This window comes from Zootoca vivipara, chromosome 10, assembly GCF_965207765.1.
Source record: "Zootoca vivipara chromosome 10, rZooViv2.hap1.1, whole genome shotgun sequence".
NCBI lineage: Eukaryota > Metazoa > Chordata > Lepidosauria > Squamata > Lacertidae > Zootoca > Zootoca vivipara.
This window is the reverse complement of record NC_142593.1, coordinates 36,657,729-36,680,121: the sequence shown is the minus strand read 5'-3', so window position 1 is coordinate 36,680,121 and position 22,393 is coordinate 36,657,729. Positions and strand designations below refer to the sequence as shown.

General features: G+C 39.3%; 1 protein-coding gene across 16 annotated transcripts in view; it reads left to right on the top strand.

The window, feature by feature from the left end:
* The window catches only part of MAST4 (microtubule associated serine/threonine kinase family member 4), a 221,613-nt gene that overhangs the window by 173,019 nt on the left and 26,201 nt on the right, over positions 1-22,393 (top strand). For all 16 annotated transcript variants that reach the window (XM_088653013.1, XM_088653014.1, XM_035099907.3 and 13 more), the window contains 8 exons: positions 2,641-2,742; positions 4,822-4,954; positions 8,809-8,876; positions 9,901-9,986; positions 16,098-16,306; positions 16,719-16,857; positions 18,135-18,267; positions 18,945-19,110. In XM_088653013.1, coding sequence (XP_088509139.1) covers positions 2,641-2,742; positions 4,822-4,954; positions 8,809-8,876; positions 9,901-9,986; positions 16,098-16,306; positions 16,719-16,857; positions 18,135-18,267; positions 18,945-19,110 — 1,036 coding nt within the window. The remainder of the gene's footprint in view (positions 1-2,640; positions 2,743-4,821; positions 4,955-8,808; positions 8,877-9,900; positions 9,987-16,097; positions 16,307-16,718; positions 16,858-18,134; positions 18,268-18,944; positions 19,111-22,393) is intronic.

Sequence of the window (22,393 nt, the reverse complement as noted above, 5' to 3'; positions counted from 1 at the left end):
CAATCAGTTGACTACATGGGTTAGTCCCAGTACCGTATATTTTAAAGCCTCATAAGGTGGATTTTTATGCTTTGGCCAAGGCAGCATTCATAGTACATGTCTTATAGCTTGTTCTCCTAGTCCAGAAGGCAGATCTCCATTTTAAAATTGTTTCCCCTACCTTACATGAATCAGCTTAGATATATCACACCTGATGTCATTTACATGCTTGAGAGAAGAGACCATTGGTCCCTATCTGTAAATTTGTTTACGGTACTGTATTAACAAATCATTGAACATTTTGATGAAGATGAGTACAGGCAAAATTATTACATGTAGTTTAAAGGTATCACAGACCTGGGTATGCCATCTGTCCAAGTACAACGTGAAATGATATTTCTGAATTGTCCATGGTCAAGTGCTGTTAAAATGTTAGCAAAAATAATAAGGTTTTTTTTAAAATGCTGGAGTTTTTAAGAACATTTTGGGATTTTAAAAAAAGGTTTGGGTTCGCATGATGTTGGTAACATTAACTTATTAATAAGATAATTGATTCCAAAGTACACTTGTAAACAGTATCTTTGAGCTCAAACAGAGCTTTTATGGTTTTTATTTAGGTGTCCTTTATTCCCAAGTATGAAAACTCCCATTTTTGCTACCTTTATAGTGTTCATTTCAACATAAATCCTTGCAGGAATGCCTGCTGTTTGCTGGAACTAAATTGTGGGAACACACTTTGGGTTTCTGATGATGCAATTGTTGTCAGTTCCCAGCTGTGATATTCAGAGGATAGCTGTGTCTCCTGCTGCTCGGCACATTGTTATTGCTTTGCATGGCTAAGGGAAGTCACAAGGCATCTGAGCAGCTTGATTTAGCTGACATATTTGTAGTAAGGTCAAGGTCAATTTGAGTTTAATGTTTTATTGGAGCAACCTCCTTTTACTTTCCTGGGATCTTTTTGTTCACAAGCTCACCTAGTGTAGGTTTAAGCATATGATAAAAATTGTAATGCATTCAATATACTAATGTTTGCTACACTGGAAAAGTGAAAATCATTTCTCCCGTTTGGTTTCTTCTCTCAAATTTACCATACAATAAAATGCAATAACTATAAGTACTGCCTTTAAACTACTAGGTGTTTAAAAAACCTATCCTAAACTTAATTTTTCATATTGTTTTAATTAAGAGTTAATGATGTATGGGATTTTAACTCACAAGTAAAAAAATATTTTGAAAAGTAAGTCTCTACCGTAGTAATGCAATCAACCATCTAACTTGGATTGATTCAGATTCACACTCGTAGATATCTACCAGTACACAGGAGAATAAGTTGTGAATGTAATTTGAACTTTATCCTGCTGCTTCTATTATTCAGACAAAGAAGTGCCTTTTTTGCAATATGAACAAAGGAGCGTCAATATCCTTCAGAAACGAGAAGCAACATATGGCTTCTTTGCATTCATTAGGTCTCTGAAAGTCTATTCTTTGTTACTAGACAAAAAAAGTTTGAAAGAAATTTGGAATGCAGTACAAAACCTCTTGCAATTTCTTTCCCAAGCTTTTTCTTTCTTCAGAAAAGTGCTCTTTTTGTTCCCATTCTTTCACATTATACTTTCCAGTCTTTTCTGATCATCTACTGAATTTGCCATCCCAGTAATTCTGCTTAGATTACTCACCTGCTATTTCCCCCATGTACATTTTATTTGCTGCTGCTTCCACAGATAGAGGTAAAATGTTTACTCCTAAGGCAGATGATTGCACAGCTGAAATCTAAGGAAATTTGCTCTCATCCAACAGTGCCAATCCATGTGCAGAAGCAAAATTCCATGCATAGATTGCTTTGCTAAACATAATCTGTGAGCACATAAACATACTATATTGTTGTTTTTTAAAAAATAATAATCTTGAATTCAGCACCTATGCTATTCCGGCAGTGGTTCTTGCTGAACTGAGTTCATATTTCTACCACATGTATACAGTTGGACAGATGTTCACCCTGAGATGCACATAGCAAAGGCAAAATTCAAATGTAAGAACTAACTAGTTTGTACTGTCAACCTTGACATTACAGTTCATTGTTTGGGGTGGTAAGGTGCACTGGTGCCTGCATTAATATGGTTTGGAGTTAGCTGAGCTACCAGTGCTTGCAGTTAGCGTTGATTTAGCTATATGACTTACCTATAAATGTTATCCTTGTTTTTCCAGTAAATCCAGAGCAACTTATGATAACATTCCAAACAAAATTAAAGAAGAACTCTTCACAAAACCATTTCCATACAAGCCCTCTTAAAACTAATCTGCCAAATATGTGTACCAACTATGGGTTTCCTTCTACAGCATGACTATTTTACTAAGCTTTCTTTTGCACGTGCACTAAGATGCTTCCCCTTCCATAGGAGATGGATGGATACACACAGACATCCTTCCATAGGAGATGGATGGATACACACAGACACAGGTTGTGCATTTAACAACAGAGGTATTGGTATTACCTGTGTCAACATGGTGGCTATGTTGAGATGGTAACCCATGTGACTGTAGAAATGATTGTGTTGGAAGACTATATACCGGTAGTTCATTTCATTGTATTTATGTTTGGTTTGTCATATTAATTCTTTCTCTATGCCCATATATAACAGCAAGTCTCTTTTTCTTTATCAGGCCCAAGAACGATCAGAAAGTGGAGAACTGGCATTTATTAAGCAGCTCGTCCGAAAGATTCTTATTGTCATAGCACGTCCTGCTCGCTTACTGGAATGTTTGGTAAGATTATGCTTATTTTAATCAGTTGGGTTGCCATTGAAGGTCAGTGGAAGGGTTCCTATGAATGAGTGCTTTTCATTGACTATTGTTGCTTTTAGTACATTTTTAGTATGCCCCCCCCCCAAACGTATTGCAATATTAGGTTGGGATGCTGTGTAAGCATTCAATAGTGGTGAAATTGTTTTTTATTTGCCTTTCTTGATCTCTGGGAGCAAGCGAGTGAAAGCTAGGAAAATAGAATGCAAATGTTTAAACCATGTGGTCTGTGGATTGAATGCATATGTTCTGCTTTATCTACTCTATTGGTTTATTGAAAGATAGTGTTTTGGCTGGTAGGTGTGTAGTGTTTTTACGCCCTTTGTTTATCTTTTGACATTTTCAAAGTTGAGGTTTTATTTCTTCACAAGCATAGGTTTCTGTGTATTATTACCTGTATGCCAGAAGTCCATGCTCTTATATTTTCGATTAATGATTATATGACTGTTTGGGAGACACACTGCAGGTCTCTGTGAAATCAGTTGCTTAACATGGAAAAAGATTGCAGCCAGCCTCATATTTCATTAAGCTCCAAGTGGCTTATCACTTCATGTATTTAAAGGTGTTTGGGATGATGGTCGTGGTGAGGAAAGCTTATTAGGAGCGATAGGTGAATTCTCCAGTGGTCTGGTTTGGAATGGGTCCATTTAAATCAGATTAATTTAATGGATGTCTGCTAAATGTCCCAAACAAATACTATATAAAATCAGATTTGTTCCAAGTGTTAAGCACAGGTATTTTCCTCACAATGTAATTGGGGATGAAATGGGGCCTAGAGATTTCCCTGCCACATCCATTTCTGTGGGGTGGGGGCAGCAGAAAAAAGGTGTTGCATAACCATTATGGCCTCTAATAATTATTGTTGTTGTTGTTGTTCAATTTTTATTGAAGTAATTCAAACAAAGCAATGTAATAAGAATAATGGAAGTACAAATACAAATAAACAAAACAAAAAAGCGGTTCAGTATACAGTAACTGGAAGAGACTTAAATCATATGAGGAAAGGTTACAATGTTTTAGAAAAAGGCAGGAAAGTAGGAGCATGATGGAGGTGTATAAGGAGCAAAGAAATTTTGCATCAGCCATTAGGTGGCTCTTATCCAGTGCACATCAGCCTCAACTGCTGTCACAGATATCCCTTTAAGGAGTCTTGTATACGCTTCCATTTTAGGACTGTCTTCTGTTTTGAAAGAGGGAGAGGTAGTTTTGATGAAACAGACTGATAAAAATGGGGAACAATAAATCACCTTCAATAGATCAGTGACATCACAAAATGATTAGCTGGGGGTTTGTGGGAGAGAGAGAGTGTGTGTGTGTCTACAGCTGGCTTTGGTACTGAAAGGTTTTTGCCTTCCCCATATCAGTAATCAGTCATAGGTGTTAATAGAACTTTAACTTGTCACCATGTTTGTTGTGAGCATTGAGGAGAGGTAGGATCAATAGTGCACTGAGGAGAATCACCATAAGAAGTCTTGCGGGAGTCACACGATGGCCCCAGGTTGGAGAGCTGCTTTTGGCTACAACATACCCAGGTTGCTCACAGAACCCTCAGAAGGGGCCATGGTAGGCTTAGGAGTCAGAAAACTCCCTGAAGATTTATGCTCAGGATGGTGACGGGGGCAGCAACTTCAGCCAACAAGCAGGTTGCTCAGCGTTTGGATTGTTGCAAGATTCTGGCAAGCTGTAATCAATAAAGCTGCCTTCAATCAGTCTATATTTAGTCATTGCCCCAAACAATAGAACTCGCTGTGCATGGTACACAAATATATATGAACGGAAACATTTGAATTGCAAAAGGGAAATAATGTGAAATCTGCTAGAATAAAACTGAAATAAGAGGAATTCGCACATTCTCTAAAAAGTCTGTGTTTACTTAATTTGGTTGCAAGGCATTAAGATGTTGTTCTTATGAAAACAATTTTGATGCCTAGCATCCCCACATGCTGCAAACACCACCACTGCCACAACCATTGTGGAATGGCTTATAATTGCAATCAAAGTAAACACAGAAGATCTCTGCAGTGATTTTTCTTTTCTTTTTAGGAATTTGATCCTGAGGAATTTTACTATCTTCTTGAAGCTGCTGAAGGACACGCAAAAGAGGGACAAGGCATTAAAACTGACATTCCTAGATATATTATCAGTCAGCTGGGATTGAATAAGGATCCTTTGGAAGGTATGAGAATGCCATGGACTAATAATAAACAGCTCTTATATCAAGTTTATTATGTTAGCTGGTTCTACTTTCTTTATCTAGTTTACTTCAATCTTTATAATGATCTACAATCAGCATGGAATAAAATATATAATATTTTATCTATCAAGTGTTAGAAAATAGCAAGTTGTTAGGAAGAAAAAGGAAGATAAAGAATAAAGCCGGTTCATTTTTTCATCTCAGGAGGTGCATTGCTGATAAAGGAAGATACAACTGAGCTTCTCAATGCCTCCCCTCATTAAATGTATTCATGGTGGAAATTTGTGGTGCGACGTTTAGTGGTTTTGAGAAAAGCAGGGACAGCTGCAGGTGAGGTCAAGTCACAGGCCAGGATAAACGAAGGATGGTGTGAATATAAGTTATGTTAGAGCATATCAAAACATTATTGGATAGTCTGGATAATTTTACAGTAATATGATTCACTCAGAGAACCAGAAAGAAGTCGTTGGGCAAATCTCAATAGTTAAGAGCAGGGGTCCCCAGACTTACCGTGCGGCGGGCCGGTGCCCGCCGCGCCGACCACGCGGCGGGCCGGAGGGCGGGGGAGTGCGCGCCCGTGCGCATGCGCACACGCACACGGGCGGGGAAAAAATCGCTGAAAATCGCTTGTGCGCATGCGTATGGGCCTCCCCCGACCCGGAAGTGCACCAGAAATGACCTCTTCCGGGTCGGGAGAGGCCCATACGCATGCGCACAAAGGATTTTCGGCGATTTTTTGCCGATTTTTTAGATCGTCGCTGCGCCACACGCCGTGAGAGCGGGCGGCGGCAGCGGGCGGCGGCGGTCATCGCGGGCCGGATTGGAAGGCCGATTGGGCCGCATCCGGCCCGGGGGCCGTAGTTTGGGGACCCCTGGTTAAGAGGGTAGCAGCATAGATAAAAGCTACGCTTTTGAGATTGTTTTTTTTTATGTTAATCTGATTTAAAAGAAAATTTCAAGGCAGTCCAGAGGTATTAAGTAAGTGCGCATAGAATGTCAGCCTTACATTTAAGTAAGTGATCACACTCTCTATCCTTTTATTTATATAGAATGAGTCACACAGAAATCTGTCTCTAAGCAGATACAATTCTTCAGAACAAAAGACATATAGACTACATGGCCAAAGCTTTTAGATTATGGTCCTAGGTTGCTATTGACTGCTTAGTTTTATAACAAAATGTTAAATATGGCATGCATTCCTCTCTAGGAAATGTATTAACCTCCAGTTAGGTTAGTCTTCTTGCCTATTTAAATCAGTATAGCAAATTGCCCTGGTTTAAAGCAATCCTCTGGTTGGCGTGTGGGGATAGAACATGGAAATACACCACTTATTAGTATTACTTTAGTATTACTGAAGGATGAGGACAGCTTGACTTCCCTGCAATAACATGCAGTACCTGTTTGCATACAAATTCTTAAATAATTATCCATATAGTTAATTTATTGCAAGGTTTCATTACTTCAAGCTAATCAAACAGTGATTTAAGCCCACTTGCCTTTTTAATGTTAAAAACATATAAACAAAATTGGACTTTGAATAGGATTGTACTGTAATTATGCATATTACAACAACGTTAGCATGCAGTGATGCTTTCTGTTGCATACTTCTAAACATGTTTATGAAACTATAGGGGAGACTCCCGTTGCTCCATCCCAGCTCCTGCCAACCTAGCAGTTCGAAAGCATGCCAGCGCAAGTAGATAAATAAGTACCGCTGTGGCGGGAAGGTAAACAGCATTTCTGTGCGCTCTGGTTTCTGTCACAGTGTCCCATTGCGCCAGAAGCGGTTTAGTCATGCTGGCCACATGACCCAGAAAGCTGTCTTTGGACAAACGCTGGCTCCCTCGGCCTGAAAGCAAGATGAACACCATACCCCATAGTCGCCTTTGACTGGAGTTAACCATCCAGGGGTCCTTTACCTGTACCTTTTACCTTCATTGTTAGTATCAGGTCAGCTCTAGTTGACTAAGTTTATAAAAACAAGTTTATAACAAGGATATATTTTCAGTTGTAAGCGGGTGAGCCTCTTAATATGACAAAGAAATTTGTTTTCCGGTAATTGTGCTTAGAATTTCAGCCTTTATGTTTTTCCTCCTTTTTGTTATAGTTTCTAAAGTATCTTTTCTTCAAGTGAAATGATGCATGGAGTACTTCAAGATAATGCCAGATAACCTATACTGTACTGAAAGCAATAGCACAACAGATTCATCATTTATTGGAGCCTGGTTGTTGTATTTCAGAAATGTTCCCTGGGGAGAAATGTTTCCCCATAGCTTTTAAATTACCATCTTTACCTTTTTGAATCATGAGTCTTTAGAAATGGTTTAAATCAATGGAATAAAAAAGCAGATGTTTAATGGTATTTAGATGAGTTTTAAAAAAATGTCTTCAGGCATTGCAAAATGGTTCCTTAACTTCCTGCTTCAAAAGCTGACTCGTGGTTTCATTCCATTACTACCTACTGTTTACAAATAATGTGTGTTTCTCAGATAATGGTTATTTTGCAAAAGTAATGTTTAAAACGGAACCATTTTAATTTTATTATTTATGAATATAATTTTTGGATTGAGAAGGTTGTCAAAATACATTAATGGCTTAGGTCTTGCCAAGCCAAAAAAGCAGATGGGAAAACTCACTCTCAGCGGTACCATGATAAAATCCCATATTTTCTAACTTACTAGTAAAGCTAATACAATTTTTTTTCTTAACTTAAATGAGAAAACATGTTGGCTTTGATTTAAAAGAAACACCAACATGCATTCTTGACTTGGATTGTATTAATGATTTCTTCCGTCCGTCTGTCCGTGTGTGTGTGGTTTATGAATTGGTGTTTGCTGTTATGGGATGGTTTCCTTTGTGTTTTATTTTTTTAAGCTGATGTGACGATGGCTATACTTTGCCTCCACTGTTGGAGGCAGCTGAAAACCACAGGAGGGGAGAGTGTTTTTGTGCTTGTTGGTTTCCCACAGGCAACTGTTCAGTCACTGTGAGAACAGGATGCTGAACTAGATGGACTGTTGGCCTGATCCAGCAGGCTCTTTAAGAACATAAGAAGAGCCTGCTGGATCAGGCCAACAGCCCAATATTGACATTTAAAAGGTAAAGGGGCCCCTGACCATCAGGTCCAGTCGTGTCCGACTCTGGGGTTGCGGCGCTCATCTTGCTCTATAGGCCGAGGGAGCCGGCGTTTGTCCACAGACAGCTTCCGGGTCATGTGGCCAGCATGACAAAGCTGCTTCTGGCGAATCAGAGCAGCACACGGAAACACCGTTTACCTTCCCGCCAGAGCGGTCCCTATTTATCTACTTGCACTTTTGATGTGCTTTCGAACTGCTAGGTGGGCAGGAGCTGGGACCGAGCAACGGGAGCTCACCCCGTTGCAGGGATTCGAACTGCCGACCTTCTGATCAGCAAGCCCTAGACTCTGTGGTTTAACCCACCAAGCCACCTGGATCCCTAATATTGACATTTATATACTATGAATTGGATCCTGATATGCGCTCAGTGGAGGTACACAAGTGCTGGACAAAGGGGGCAAGGTGGAGATTTTTGCTGTTTCCTCTTTTCCAACCACCTTAAAATTTTATCAGGGAGGTGGCACTACAAATACATTTTTAAACTATTACTTTCATAAGCGTAACTTTGTATTATTAGTTCTTACACCAGTTTAAATGAAGATGTAGTTGAACTTCAAAGTGTTATGCCTTAAGTTAATTTTATTTCCCTGTATCAGTTAAAACATTGCACCCTCTGTCTTTTATTTTTTTATTTTTTTATTTTAATAAATATTCAAACTGTATTCTTAAAATATAGTGTACTTTGTTTTTATATTGTAGAAATAGCCCAGCTAGCAAACTATGACAGTGGAACTGCAGCAACTCCAGAAACTGATGAATCAGTTAGTGTAAGTCTTTTGCTACATTGGCCTATGTTTTCTTATAATGAGTTCAAAACAAATGGTTGGCTGTATTGTTTCATTACATTACTTATAAAAGTGTGCAGCATACATCCTATTTGTTATTAGTAATCAATATAAATGTAGCAATTATATGAGAAATTAGTTTGGAGGGTTACTTTCTTTATTCTCTTATTTATGTATTGGGTTGTGATCAAAGACCACTCTTGTTATTTTTGTTTTATAGTAATGTAAAAAATAAAAATACGTTATTTGTGCATTTTGTGAAATAGAATGGTTATCTGCATTGCCATTCTATTCATTAATCAAGCAATTTGTCCAGTAAGAGAGCACTTCTAGGACTTAGCACCTAGACCAGGCATCCCCAAACTTCAGCCCTCCAGATGTTTTGGACTACAATTCCCATCTTCTCCGACCGCTGGTCCTGTTAGCTAGGGATCATGGGAGTTGTAGGCCAAAACATCTGGGGGGCCGCAGTTTGGGGATGCCTGACCTAGACATTCCATTGTTGTGCCCATAACCTAGGTTTAAGGCGCCATTTAGCTCCTAGCTTTCATATCTCAGTTTCTAACACTGGTTCTAAGTAGACCCACTTTGTTGTTGTTGTTTAGTTGTGTCCGACTCTTCGTGACCCCGTGGACCATAGCACGCCAGGCACTCCTGTCTTCCACTGCCTCTCACAGTTTGGTCAGACTCATGTTGGTAGCTTCGAGAACACTGTCCAACCATCTCGTCCTCTGTTGTCCCCTTCTCCTTGTGCCCTCAATATTTCCCAACATCAGGGTCTTTTCCAGGGAGTCTTCTCTTCTCACCAGGTGGCCAAAGTATTGGAGCCTCAGCTTCAGGATCTGTCCTTCCAGTGAGCACTCAGGACTGATTTCCTTAAGAATGGATCAGTTTGATCTTCTTACAGTCCATGGTATATACTGTGGTATATACTTCGTATACCACTGTGCATTGCAACTTTTTATGCCTAGTGTAACTGGATTTCTTTTCTTTATTTCTTTTAAAGAGTTCCAGTGCATCCCTTAAACTTAAAAGGAAGCCTCGTGAAAGTGATTTTGAGACAATTAAGCTGATTAGTAACGGAGCCTATGGGTGAGTACTCTTATAATAAATAAGGCTCATAGTTTTTGCATGCAAGTTTGTATACTGTTCAAAATGAAGCTGCTTACTTCTTGGCTGGTAAACAAGTTTGTATGGAAAAATGCAATTAAATAAGTCTTCTATATTGGTAATGAAACGAATAGCTCTTAAATGGGGAAAGGGGTTCCTATTATTATTATTATTATTATTATTATTATTATTATTATTATTATTATATCTTTCGTATAACTTCTGCTTAAAATAGAGTCTCTTTACCTTGGATAATATGCAGCACATGCATAAAGCTTGTGTTGAAATCATTTGGCTTTTTCATTGTTTAGTGTTAAGGAAACACATTCATTGGTTTTCTTTCTTTGTTTGGGTTATTAATCCTAAATTCAGAAGGTTAGAATTCTGATCTCCTGTGTTCAGTCAAATTGGACCACTGTTTCCAAGTTAAAAAGGTAGCACTTAATAATAACTTTCCTGTTAAGAATTTTAGTACCATTAAACAATAATTATACTATTTCTTTTGCCGATGCAAAGCAATAAACTGTTTCACAGGCACTTAATGCTGTTTATTACTAGTATAAACTGAAAATAAAGTTAATGTCAGACAACATTTTTCCTTTTGGTGTTTTCCAGGCCATTAATTTTCTGCAGTCCCATAAATAAGTGAGGTCTTGCTTATGGTTCATTGATTTATTTTCAGCAATGTCACTGGGTATATTTCTCTGAGGTAGTTCATTAATGTTTTTATTATGATAGCTTAACATGCTGTTTCTTCCAAATGGAAGCATTTTGATTGAACCAAATATGTATGTATATAGTTGTCCAATTTATTTATTTGGTTCTGTTATGGAATTAGGTGCCTTCATTAGAGAGCTTACATGCTCTGTTTCAAAATATAATTGTTGATTTTGGCATAATTTGGCATGAATTTATCAGGTGTGTTAAGTTTGATCAATTAAATATGTGAACCTTTTCCCTAAGTTTCAGAAAGTATGTTTTTTTTTTAAAAAAAAAAGCTGGCTGAGAATTGGAGGAATAAATTCATTTGTATGGAGGAATAAATTCATTCATGTGAATTAAAATACTTTATATCACATGAGATACACTAGGCTATTGGGAATGAATGGTTGAGAATATACAAGAAGTTAAACAAGCTGTGAATCAGTAAACATGTAGGATGCAGGCCAAGTCATTAATATCTTCACAAGCTGTCTTGTCTTGGCTCTGTAAGCCAAATCTTGTGTTTCTTGCACATAAATAGTTTATTGTTGCAAATGCAATGTGTTCTTCTCCCCTCCCCCCAATTATTTTAACCTCAGAACAGAAGTTTCATTCACAACTGTTGCACTTGCATAATCCCTCATCGGTATGCTTTGGTGAAACAGTTCAATAGCCATTTCTAGTTTTGTTGAATGTTACATAATTACAGTTGCTGTGTACTACAGTTAGGTCTTTGCTAGTGAGCAGCAGGGAAATAAACATATGTGGCTGATACATACACAAAATAATTAACAAAACCTATTGTTAGTTGTGTTGTTTGGGATTAGAGGAACAGTGCTTTTTCTCATTTTTCCTAATAGAATAGAAGCATTTATAAATAAACTATCTAATTTGTAGAGATTACTATTAGCACTGTGGGGAAAATATTTCAGATCTTGTCTTTGCCAATGTAGGGGCACTTCTGCCCTATTCTCAACCTAATAAGCCATCCGTAATGGGTTAGATCTTGACAAGGGGGGTATTTTTGCCCCTTTCCCCTGCAGCCTCCACCTCTACATTGTTCCAGAGGGTATCCCAATCTCTTAAGCAGTGGCATAGATTTTGGGGAGGAATAGGGGATGGCAGGCAGAAGTAGGCATCTGAGAAAATTGCCTTCTCTTCCCCGGGTCCTCCAGCTGGCCACTCCCCTGCATCCTGTGTTTTCTGAGGCATATTTTGGAAAATATATTCTCAACAGGAGCTCCATTTAAGTGTAAGGCATGTAGTTTTTTTTTAATAAAAGGGAAATAAATGAATTAACATTTATTTATTTAAATGCAAGTGGAGGACAATTTGATTAAAAAGGGAGCACAGAAATCTTTAATGCAAATAAATAAATGAACTGCCCTAAATATGATGCTCTTAATGAAGTTTTTTGGGCTGTAAACTGACTGAAAGTAGGACAATAATTCTTTTATATGTAAAAATACGTTTTTCTAAGGTTATATCAGTCAAGTGAAAGAAGGAAAGTATCCCTGTGTTTTTGTATATGTTTATCAAGATGTTGTGCAGACCTAGTTGGCTGATAAACAGCTCTTCTTTCTGATGCTCAGATTTAAAATACCCCTTACCTTATGTTTGGCCATTAGCGTTCCAATGTAGTTTGACTAGATTCCAAAGAATACAGTGGTACCTCTACTTACGAATGTTTCTACTTATAAACGGAGTTCCGTCCGCCATCTTGGATGCGGTTTAGATTTTTTCTACTTACGAATTTTTAGATTGGGTTGCTTCGACTTACGATTTTTTTCTCCCAATGTATTCCTATGGGATTTGACTTATAATTTTTTTCGACTTACGAATGTGCGTTCGGAACGCATTAAATTCGTCAGTAGAGGTACCACTGTACATTTGTGAACAAGGGAGTGAACCTGAGGTACTTTGGACTGCTACTGCAAAACTGCTTGTCTCTATTTAGTACTAGCAATGACTACAAAGGAAACCAGACGTCAGTCTTTGGCTGTGTGTGATTCTCTGCTGTGTGAACATGCCTATTGGCTGAATCTTGACCTATATGCATGAGTTTTTCATAGCATTCCGCTTTTTCAAAAAAAAAAAGCTTTATCAAAAACAGTATGGATAAACAAATATGTGGCTGGATTCAGACATAGGCATACTTTAGAGTAAACCTATAATAATACGTCCCATTGATTCCAATGGGTCTATTCTTAAGTACATGTGGATCCAGCCCATAGAATTAAATTGAAAATGCAATAATGAAAATGAGATGAGGAAGAATTGAAAAAAGCAAATTAGATTAGATTAGATTAGAAAATCAGTAATGTTAACTGTAATGTGGAACCCTCACAAGAGAATCAATTGATTTCAAATGTAGTTGGTCTGTACAATAATTAAATATTAAGGACTGCAAAGAAGTAATGACATTCACATTGTTATGTTTTCATATAGACAATGTGCTAAGATTTCAATCTCCCCCCCCCCCCAATCTTAAGACAAAAACATGGCCACATTTCATGAATATTTTCCAGCAATATGTATCACTTGCACTCATTTTCCATGGTTGGTTTTGGTTGCCAGAGGACTAGAAGACCCAGTACGATCTGTTCAGTAGCAGCTTTCTTTCATTGATAATGTTTAATTGATTATGGAATGTTCTAGTAGATTAGGTTTTAAACAGGATGCATTTGTTCCACAGTGTCATCTGCTGTGCAGTTTCTCTCATGCCATATTAATGGTACTTGTGGTCTTGAGTATGTGGTTATATGCCATATAGCATTTATGTTTAAATTTTGTTAGAGTGGTTAAGCATCCATACTGTGTATGGTGTATAGCCTATTCATTATTCCACACAACTAATTTCAGCTATTGCTCAGACTCTACAACTTGGGCATCTTTAAAATGGGTTTAGACAAAATGTACAAAATTTTCAGTAGCTACGAATCATGATGATTGTGTAGTGTCTCCAGTGTTGGAGATACCTTCCCCCTGAGACCAGTTGCTGGAGTTCATGGGCTCTTGCACTGATGCCCTGCTTGTGTGGTTCCCATAGACCTCTAGTTGGCCACCATAGGAACATAATTTTGGACAAGGAAGGCCTTTGGTTTTATACAGCAGGGCTCATTTTAGAGTGTGTATATACCAGGGGTCAGCAATCTAAGGCCCATGGGCCATGAGCCGCCCCCGAACCAAGCCGCTCGCTCAGTGAGTCCTAGCACGGCATGGGGACTTGCTTCCACGGCACTGGAAATTGCGTCTGGACAGATGCCAAAAAATTGCGGGCACGGCCAATCCGGCCCATGGAGGGGCTGGAATGAACCGGCCCAGGCGAGGTAAACCTTGCCGACCCCTGGTATACACTATACAGGCAGCTCTCCATTTACGTCCCGAGGCACCACGTGTGTCGGTGAAATAAAGTACTGTATAATTGAAACCCATTGAAAAAGCCTCCCCCCCACCTCTGTTCTGCCCGTTTAATGGTGTTTCAGTGATGTCTTTTTTACATTTCTGGGTCACTTCTGGGTTTGGCACGATGTGCGCATACACGATTACACACATATTGAATGCGTGTAGGCAAGGGGCTGCCTGTACCTTTAAAGCAAATTGGAAGCACATTGTTTCCCTCTAAGAATTCTGGGCACTGTGGATTGTCAAGGGTGCTGGGAATTGTAACTCTGTGGGATGTAAACTCCATCGCCCAGAATTCTTTGAGGAGGAAAATGTACTTCAAATGTGCTTTAAAGGTGTAGCATGTATGAAGCCTTATATTCTTATGCACAATCAGTTGATTAATTAACTGTTTAGTTTTCAGGGTATTGGTGATGAGTCCAAACTCCCCCCTCCCTAAACTTTCCTGTTACACATGGTGGCTGGAGCAGTAGGTGATTGGCAGGCAGATTGCTCTGACAGCCTGGAAGTGGCACAGTATTAGGGCCAAGATGAGACCTGATGCCACCACATCACTACAGTAGGGCCAGGTTGGCATCTGGCAGATCACAGATTGACCCAGCCCTGCACCCGGACAGTCCCATTTGAGGGTGTTCTGGTGGCTGTTGCTAGCAAGGATCCTGTTTGCCTGCATGTTTGGCAGGCAGAAGTGGAAGCTCCTTGCTAGCAGAGTGATGCTGGTATCACTCTGCAGGTGGTGACCAGCAGGAGGCCAGCAGGGCTGCTGGAGGGACATCTCCATCCTGTCCATCCCATCCCCAGACAAAGCAGAGCGGGGTGGATTGCTCTTGCCTTTTGACAAACTTACGCAAATGATGAGGGCTACTTTCCTGTACATATGATAAACAAGAGCTCACAGCATTGAAATCAAAGAGAAGAGTTCAAGGCAAATAATTCATATTCAAAGAAGAGGGTTTGTAGTGCAGAGAAATAAATGGGATAAAGAACCTAAACTATAGGGAAGTATGAAATATGTTTATGCCATAATTTCTGTGGCTGGCAGCAAGCAAATGAACTTTATTGATTGAGTGTGTGGACACACACACACATTCTGAGTCGATTGCAAGTTGTAGGAACAGAAGCCAGTTTCAAAACGTTTTTGGGCTGAGTCACATGGCTTCATTCTAGGAAGTACAAAGGATGTAACATGATTCATATTTTGCCTAAGGTGCAATGTCATCCTGATTTCAGTGTGGTGCAATCTCTTTTGTCTGCTCCTACACTGAAATGGGAATGGTGCTGTCAGAAAGAGAGAAATTAAGAGAAAGTGTATCTTAAGAAATGTTCCTCTAGTGGTAATAAGGGACAGAACTTTGACTATGTGAAGAATGTAATGATGGTGTTATTTTAAAAAGATTGTGGGAATACAAACCAAAATAGACATAATTCAGCCCATATTCAGAAATATATAGGGGTCTGAACTTGACTGGAGTTTGATCAGAGGTTGGAAGACTTCTATGTAGCAGCCACGATGTCAGCGAACTCTAGATTGACTCAGCCCCAGCACAACTGCCTTAGTAGTGATAAATTTAATTCATTGGTAATGTCTAGGATAGTGGGTGTACCACTTTCACAATTTGGAAAGAGAAGCTGTCTCATCATGAAGCTCTCATCTTCCCTCCTTTTGTTCAAGATTTCATCCTTAAGAGTCAAAGGTGGAGTCATAAATATGATGCACACTTGCAGAGTAAGCAGTCTCAGGTTTAATTATTATATTGCGCCATAATAGTTTTCCCCATCGTAAAGCCTTTTAATGAGTACTGACAAAAACATTTTCAGCTTAGGTTTTTTTTTTTTTTGTAACTGGCTTAATCAATGTTTAACTGGTTACCTTAAGTGGCAACTTAGGTCAGAAATTGAATGCTGGAATTCTAGCATAGTGTGCATTAAAAGTAGTAGATTTAAAAACAATCTCATCCTGATTCTTTCTCTCTCTCTTCTTTTCAGTGCTGTTTATTTGGTGCGGTATAAAGAAACCAGACAGAGGTTTGCGATGAAGAAGATTAACAAACAGAATCTCATTCTTCGAAACCAGATTCAGCAGGCTTTTGTTGAGCGTGATATCCTGACATTTGCAGAAAATCCTTTTGTAGTCAGCATGTACTGTTCCTTTGAAGCTAGACGCCATTTATGCATGGTCATGGAATATGTAGAAGGTACCGTATTGTTCTACATCCAGTTGCATGCACAGTGTAATACTGGAAGATGAGACTATTTTTACCTTACAGATTCCCATTCTTCAGTGTCCACAATGCACATTAGAAATTGGGAATGACAAGAGTGATAGATCAAGATAAATCCCACTAATTCACAATGTTCACCTTCTTAAAAGGCGGGGAGCTTTATAAGGGCTGAGCTGAAATTACTCCCAGATTTTCCTTGTGGCAAATTAGAGAGGTCATTGGAGGAGTACAAAATGGTTTGGGGTAGTTAGGGGTGATGAGGCACTTTGCTTACTATGACTTACTATGCTTACTACACTGTTCTTAATTATAATTGTGTGTCAAACCGAATCTTGAAACATCTCTTCGGTGTGGAATAGGTTTAATAATACACATTATATTTCAGGTGGAGATTGTGCTACTTTAATGAAAAATATGGGACCTCTGCCTGTAGACATGGCCAGAATGTATTTTGCAGAGACTGTTTTGGCATTGGAGTATCTCCACAACTATGGAATAGTACATAGGGATTTGAAACCAGATAAGTATGTATATAGCATGGAACTAATAGTTGCTTGAAAAACTAATGATACTGAATATGAAGCTCTTGGGCTAAGTGAAATGAAGTGTAGTGTAGTTTGCATAGTTTTCCTTTTCTGTGGTTTATATGTGTACTACATATTTAAACTCATTTCGTATTACATATTGAATGACTTTCAGGGTTTTATTTTGATTTTAAAGGGCTTGTGTCCATGTAATAAAATTTTATTGATAGATAAATTCATAATATAATCATTTAACTGCTTTGTTTCTTTTTAAAAGAACTGCAATTATAGTGAATCCATAGCTGAGGGCAACAGTTGTTTATGTGCTTTATCCACCATTTGACACTCGTTTAAGTATTCCAGTTTCTTCACATGTCAAATCATGAAAATGTTTGCAGACTCACCTTTGGATAATAATGGTGCAATTAAGAAGGTTAATGCTTTTCTCAGGTGTGGATTATTTTAAACAAAAGAGCTGAATGACGACACACTGCAGAATTTTCAAAGTTAGCTTTTTTTAGAGCTGTCTAAAAACCCGCACAAATGTGTTTTGTCGCATTCTTGTAGTATGATGGCCACCATCTATGGAGAAACATCATTATTTTGTTTCCATAGTTTTGGATTTCTTTTTGCTTCCTGCTACTAAATGAAGGAAAAATACAAATCCTATTACTTCTTGTTATAGTTACCATCACTTTATAAATGCTTTCCCTCTTCCCCAGTTTATATGCATATCTATTCACCTCTTTGTAGACATCTTCAATTTCTTCTATGATGATTTGAGGCCTATAACTTTATTATAAGATTTAATAAAGCCCAATTACCAGCTCTATTTGCTCATGCATAGGGCACTCAGTGTGGCAGCATGAGTGGAGTTCCACTTCTGGCCCTAAGGTTGGTGCCACAAGGCCATCCTGATCTTGATGTGTTGTCTGAAAAGGAAATGAGATTCTGAAATTATGCCCATTGGAGAGATCAATCACGCTGCTACTTCCATTGAATTGTTCTTTATACCTACTAATTGGCTATGCTATTATGGGGCTGTGACATTCTCACTAGCAGTACTCCAGTTCTCTGTAAAGAGAGTCGATAAGACCCCACGTAACACTGTATCTCTTGCCAGTTGTCATATCCATTTGCTGGCTTTATTCAAACAGATTTCATGATATACTGTGACTTTAATGTGAGTTTAAATTTATGTGTTACAGCGAAAACATTATGCTGTTACAGCAGTGAAGTAGAAAGTAATAGTAATCTACTATCATTCTCATTTGCAGTTTATTGGTAACTTCCATGGGGCATATAAAGTTAACAGATTTTGGACTATCTAAGGTTGGCCTCATGAGTATGACCACCAATCTTTATGAGGGTCACATTGAGAAGGATGCTAGAGAATTTCTGGATAAACAGGTAAGAGATGTGCCATTCCTTTTGCATTTGCAGAACACTTTAGAAACTAGATGAATTGTGCAAATTGTGCTTTTTTATTTCTATAGTGTTGTTACAAATCTATATGTAAGAGTTACCTTTACTGTCCTAGGCTTTCCCTCCTTCAATTATGGTCTATTAATAAGATGAATTATCTAATTGTGAGCAAGTGAGATTGTAAGAGAGACAAATGGAAAGTTGTTTTTATAAAGAATTCAGGAGTCTCAGCAGAGTACTTGTGGAACTCATGATGCATTGCACAATCAAGGGTGCTAAAAATCCTAGCTATGGCCCATTTCCCTTTAAGCATGCCTCATTACCATTTGCCCACAATCTGTTCACTTTAAGAGTTACTTAAGGTAAATCCATTGCAGTTTTCATGTTATAATAAGGAGCCAATTGTGCTTAGTATAAATATATGTAATTTACTGTGACTTCACATTAGCAAACAACATATATAAAGTATTTTTTCATGCTTTCAGTTCAGATCTGAATTGCAGTTGAATTTTGCATTTATTTGAAATGCATGCAGCCAAAAAGAAAGTCATGACAAAATTTGTAATTCTCAATCTGTTTCTTTTAACAAATTGATTGCAATCAGCTTACAGTTTTATGCACAGAAATATAATTCAGGTTTGCTTTTCTTCTCTCACGTTTAGGTCTGTGGCACACCAGAATATATTGCTCCAGAAGTAATTCTAAGACAGGGCTATGGCAAGCCAGTGGACTGGTGGTCTATGGGAATTATTCTTTATGAGTTTCTTGTTGGGTGTGTTCCTTTTTTTGGTGATACACCGGAGGAGCTATTTGGACAAGTAATCAGTGGTAAATATCAGAAAACTTGAATTATTATCCTTAAAACTATCCTCTCTAAGAATTGCCACTTGGCCAATGTTCAGCCAGGCCTTTGTGGGACAGGGGAGCTTTCAGGAAAAATGACATATATTTCAGTGTAAGAACCACTTAAGTCCATATTGCTTATTAACATATTTGCCACAATTAAAAATGTAATTGTCTATATAATCCACCAGAATTAGAATACTGGTATGTGAACTTGTGAAACAGAGCAAGACTTAATTCAGTGAATATCATTTTAATTTGATATTACTACAGTGCTTACATTTAATATTTCTACAATGCTTAATATGTAGGAAGCACTTTACAATAAATAAAAATTCAGAGCAATTTTTGTCAGCAGTCAAAATTAGAGAACAGTCATACTAGAAAAGCAAGAGGAAAATGTTTTTTAAAAGGAAAAGAGTCACAAAGAAGAAGATAAATACTTTAATCAGAAAGGAACTATTATCTAGATAGTTAATACTTTTGGAACTAGTACTGTCTTTTCAGCCATTAATTTAAAAAATCAGCAAAAAAGGTTGATATGTACTTAATTTGCATAAATGGGAAAATGCCTAAGGGCACAATGCAATAAATTAACAGAAATGTAATAAAACCCTAAAACAAATGTCTCCCAAATAATAAATAATGGGGAAAAGAAGGATTCAAATGCAGTTCACAGATTGTTAATGATTTCACTAGTGGCCGTTACAGTATAATGTTATTTCTGTAACAGCTGTTCTTCTTTCATTTAAAATTCAATAACCTTTTAGATCTTAACCTGCAGGCCGGCCCTAAGTATTGTTATGCAGCTTGTGGCAAAACTAAATGATAATTAAACAGTATCTATCTCTATTCTACCTGCTGTTCCCTTATATTTTCCAGATGCATAACATGTAGATGGCCACAGTTTATGCCAAATGCTTACTAGAATGACATTTCTGTTACTAGTTGTTTCCCAATCCATTCTATAAAATACGATGAAAAGGTACACTAGTGAAGTGAACAGGGGAGGGGAGGCTGCAATTATGTCTATGTTCTATTAGTTCTTCCAGCTAGGCATGCTTGTAATCTAATGAAATAGATTTGTTGGTTGCCTACAGTAAATGTTTATAGCTGTTTATAGATTTTAAAACATATTGTTTTTTGGGGACCTAAGTTACAAGAGGAATCAAATGTTTAATTAACACAAGCAGAAGTTGTTTTTGATCCTGCAGCAGCAACAATTTTCATATTTTGTTTTTCAGAATGCATTTAAATAGCATCAAAAAAGATGTAGGCAGGAAAAATAAAATAGTGTCATGCTTTCATTGTATTTATCTTATCATGTGCATTTGTACATTTGGGTGCATGCATATGATATCCTATATAATAAAGTCCCTGTGTCTCTGCATCCAGATTCTGTGTGTCCCGTTTTCCGCGCTACTGAGCATGTGCCCCACGGACACAGGGATTGGACGCAGAGACTGGACACACACAGAGCCGGGGGGGCGGAATGCGGTTCTCTCTCCCTCAACAGCTTCCCCTCCAAACTGCCGTTCCGCGCCTCGCCTCCCGATTAATGGCGCGAGGGGAAGAGGGAAGGGACTGTGAGGGATTGAGACGCAAGAGCGCGTTCCCCACCCCCACCCCATCGCCGCATCCCAACCCCTCCCCCCACCCGGCGTGTGGCGGGCTCAGCTCTGGGTGGGTTGGGAAAGGCGAGGAGAAGGAGGCTGCTTTCCCCCCTTTTTTCTCTCCTACGCTCCCCCCCCCGACGACCAGCAGCAAGCGGGCGTCACACACACGCGCTCTCTCCCCCCTACCCCTCTGCCTACCATTTCCCTCGCGGTGCAGGGTCAGAGGCAGACAGAAGCGGGGACAGCGCATGGGGGGGGAGGAAGAGCAGCCCGGGGGGGAGGAGATGTTTGACAGGGAGCAGGGAAGGAGGGGCGGGTGGCAGCCGCCCGCCGCCCGCCCCTCTTTCCCTGCTCCGTGAAGCATCTCCTCTGCTACCCCGTGCCTCCGCTGCGTTCAGCAAGAAACTGGTGGCAGCAGAGGGATGCTGCTCATTCTTCCCCGGTAACCCTTCACAAAAGCAGGCTCGAGCCCAGGGGGAGGGCAGGAAGGAAAGAGGGCCCTGGCCGCCCCTACCTTCCCCCCTCCCCTGCCTAGGCATGGACCGCAGCAGCGGAGGAGGAGGAGGCGGAGCAGCGACAGAGGAGCAGCGCCGGTGGCAGCCCAGGAGAGTCCTGGCACGTGTGGGTGGAGAAAAGAAGGGAGGGGGAGAGAGGGGGGAATGGGCGGGGGGAATTGCATGTTCTAGCACCCGTTAATTTAACGGGCTTCAAGATACTAGTTATGTAATAAAGTAATAAGCTAGAGAAGGACATTCCAATAGCTTCAGATAACTAAAAAGAAATTGGACACTTCAGTATTTTAGCAGAAGTTACAGCGACTGAAAATGTGCATCTTATTCTAGGTTAAAATTCTTGTTGAAATCAAACTCTAGTTAACATTTGCACCAGTAGGGGAAATAAATGTATGAGGAGACGAAGCTGAGACGAAAAAATGCTCTGTTGTTTCACCATGGTTAAGGGATACTACACTTTCCATACCATGTATTTTAATACTAAATAAATAAATAAATAGGGACGCGGGTTGCGCTGTGGGTTAAACCACAGAGCCTAGGGCTTACCGATCAGAAGGTCGGCGGTTCGAATCCCCATGACGGGGTGAGTTCCCGTTGCTCGGTCCCAGCTCCTGCCAACCTAGCAGTTCGAAAGCACATCAAAGTGCAAGTAGATAAATAGGTACCGCTCCGGTGGGAAGGTAAACAGCATTTCCGTGCGCTGCTCTGGTTCACCAGAAGTGGCTTAGTCATGCTGGCCACATGACCCTGAAGCTGTACACCGGCTCCCTCTGCCAATAAAGCGAGATGAGCGCCGCAACCCCAGGTATAATTAATACCTGGTTACAAGCTCAATTCAAAGAATTGGCATTGCTTAGGAAGTAATTTTTTCCCTGGCGCATTTCTTCTGTGCAATGAGATTCTTTACAAGTTTCTCCCTAGGGGAATGGAGGACTATATCTGTCAGATTCTCTTGAGTTCAGAGAATGTGTCTTTGCCATAGCATCTTATTTAACATCCCTCCCTCCCTTTTTCACTGCTTTTTATACCCCATTCTGTGCCTGGGCATTGGAGTGATTTACCTCATTACAAAACATAAATGCAAAAAAGTTAGTTAAAAACTATGGTTTATTCCACCATGAAATCTCTTTTTGCATGATA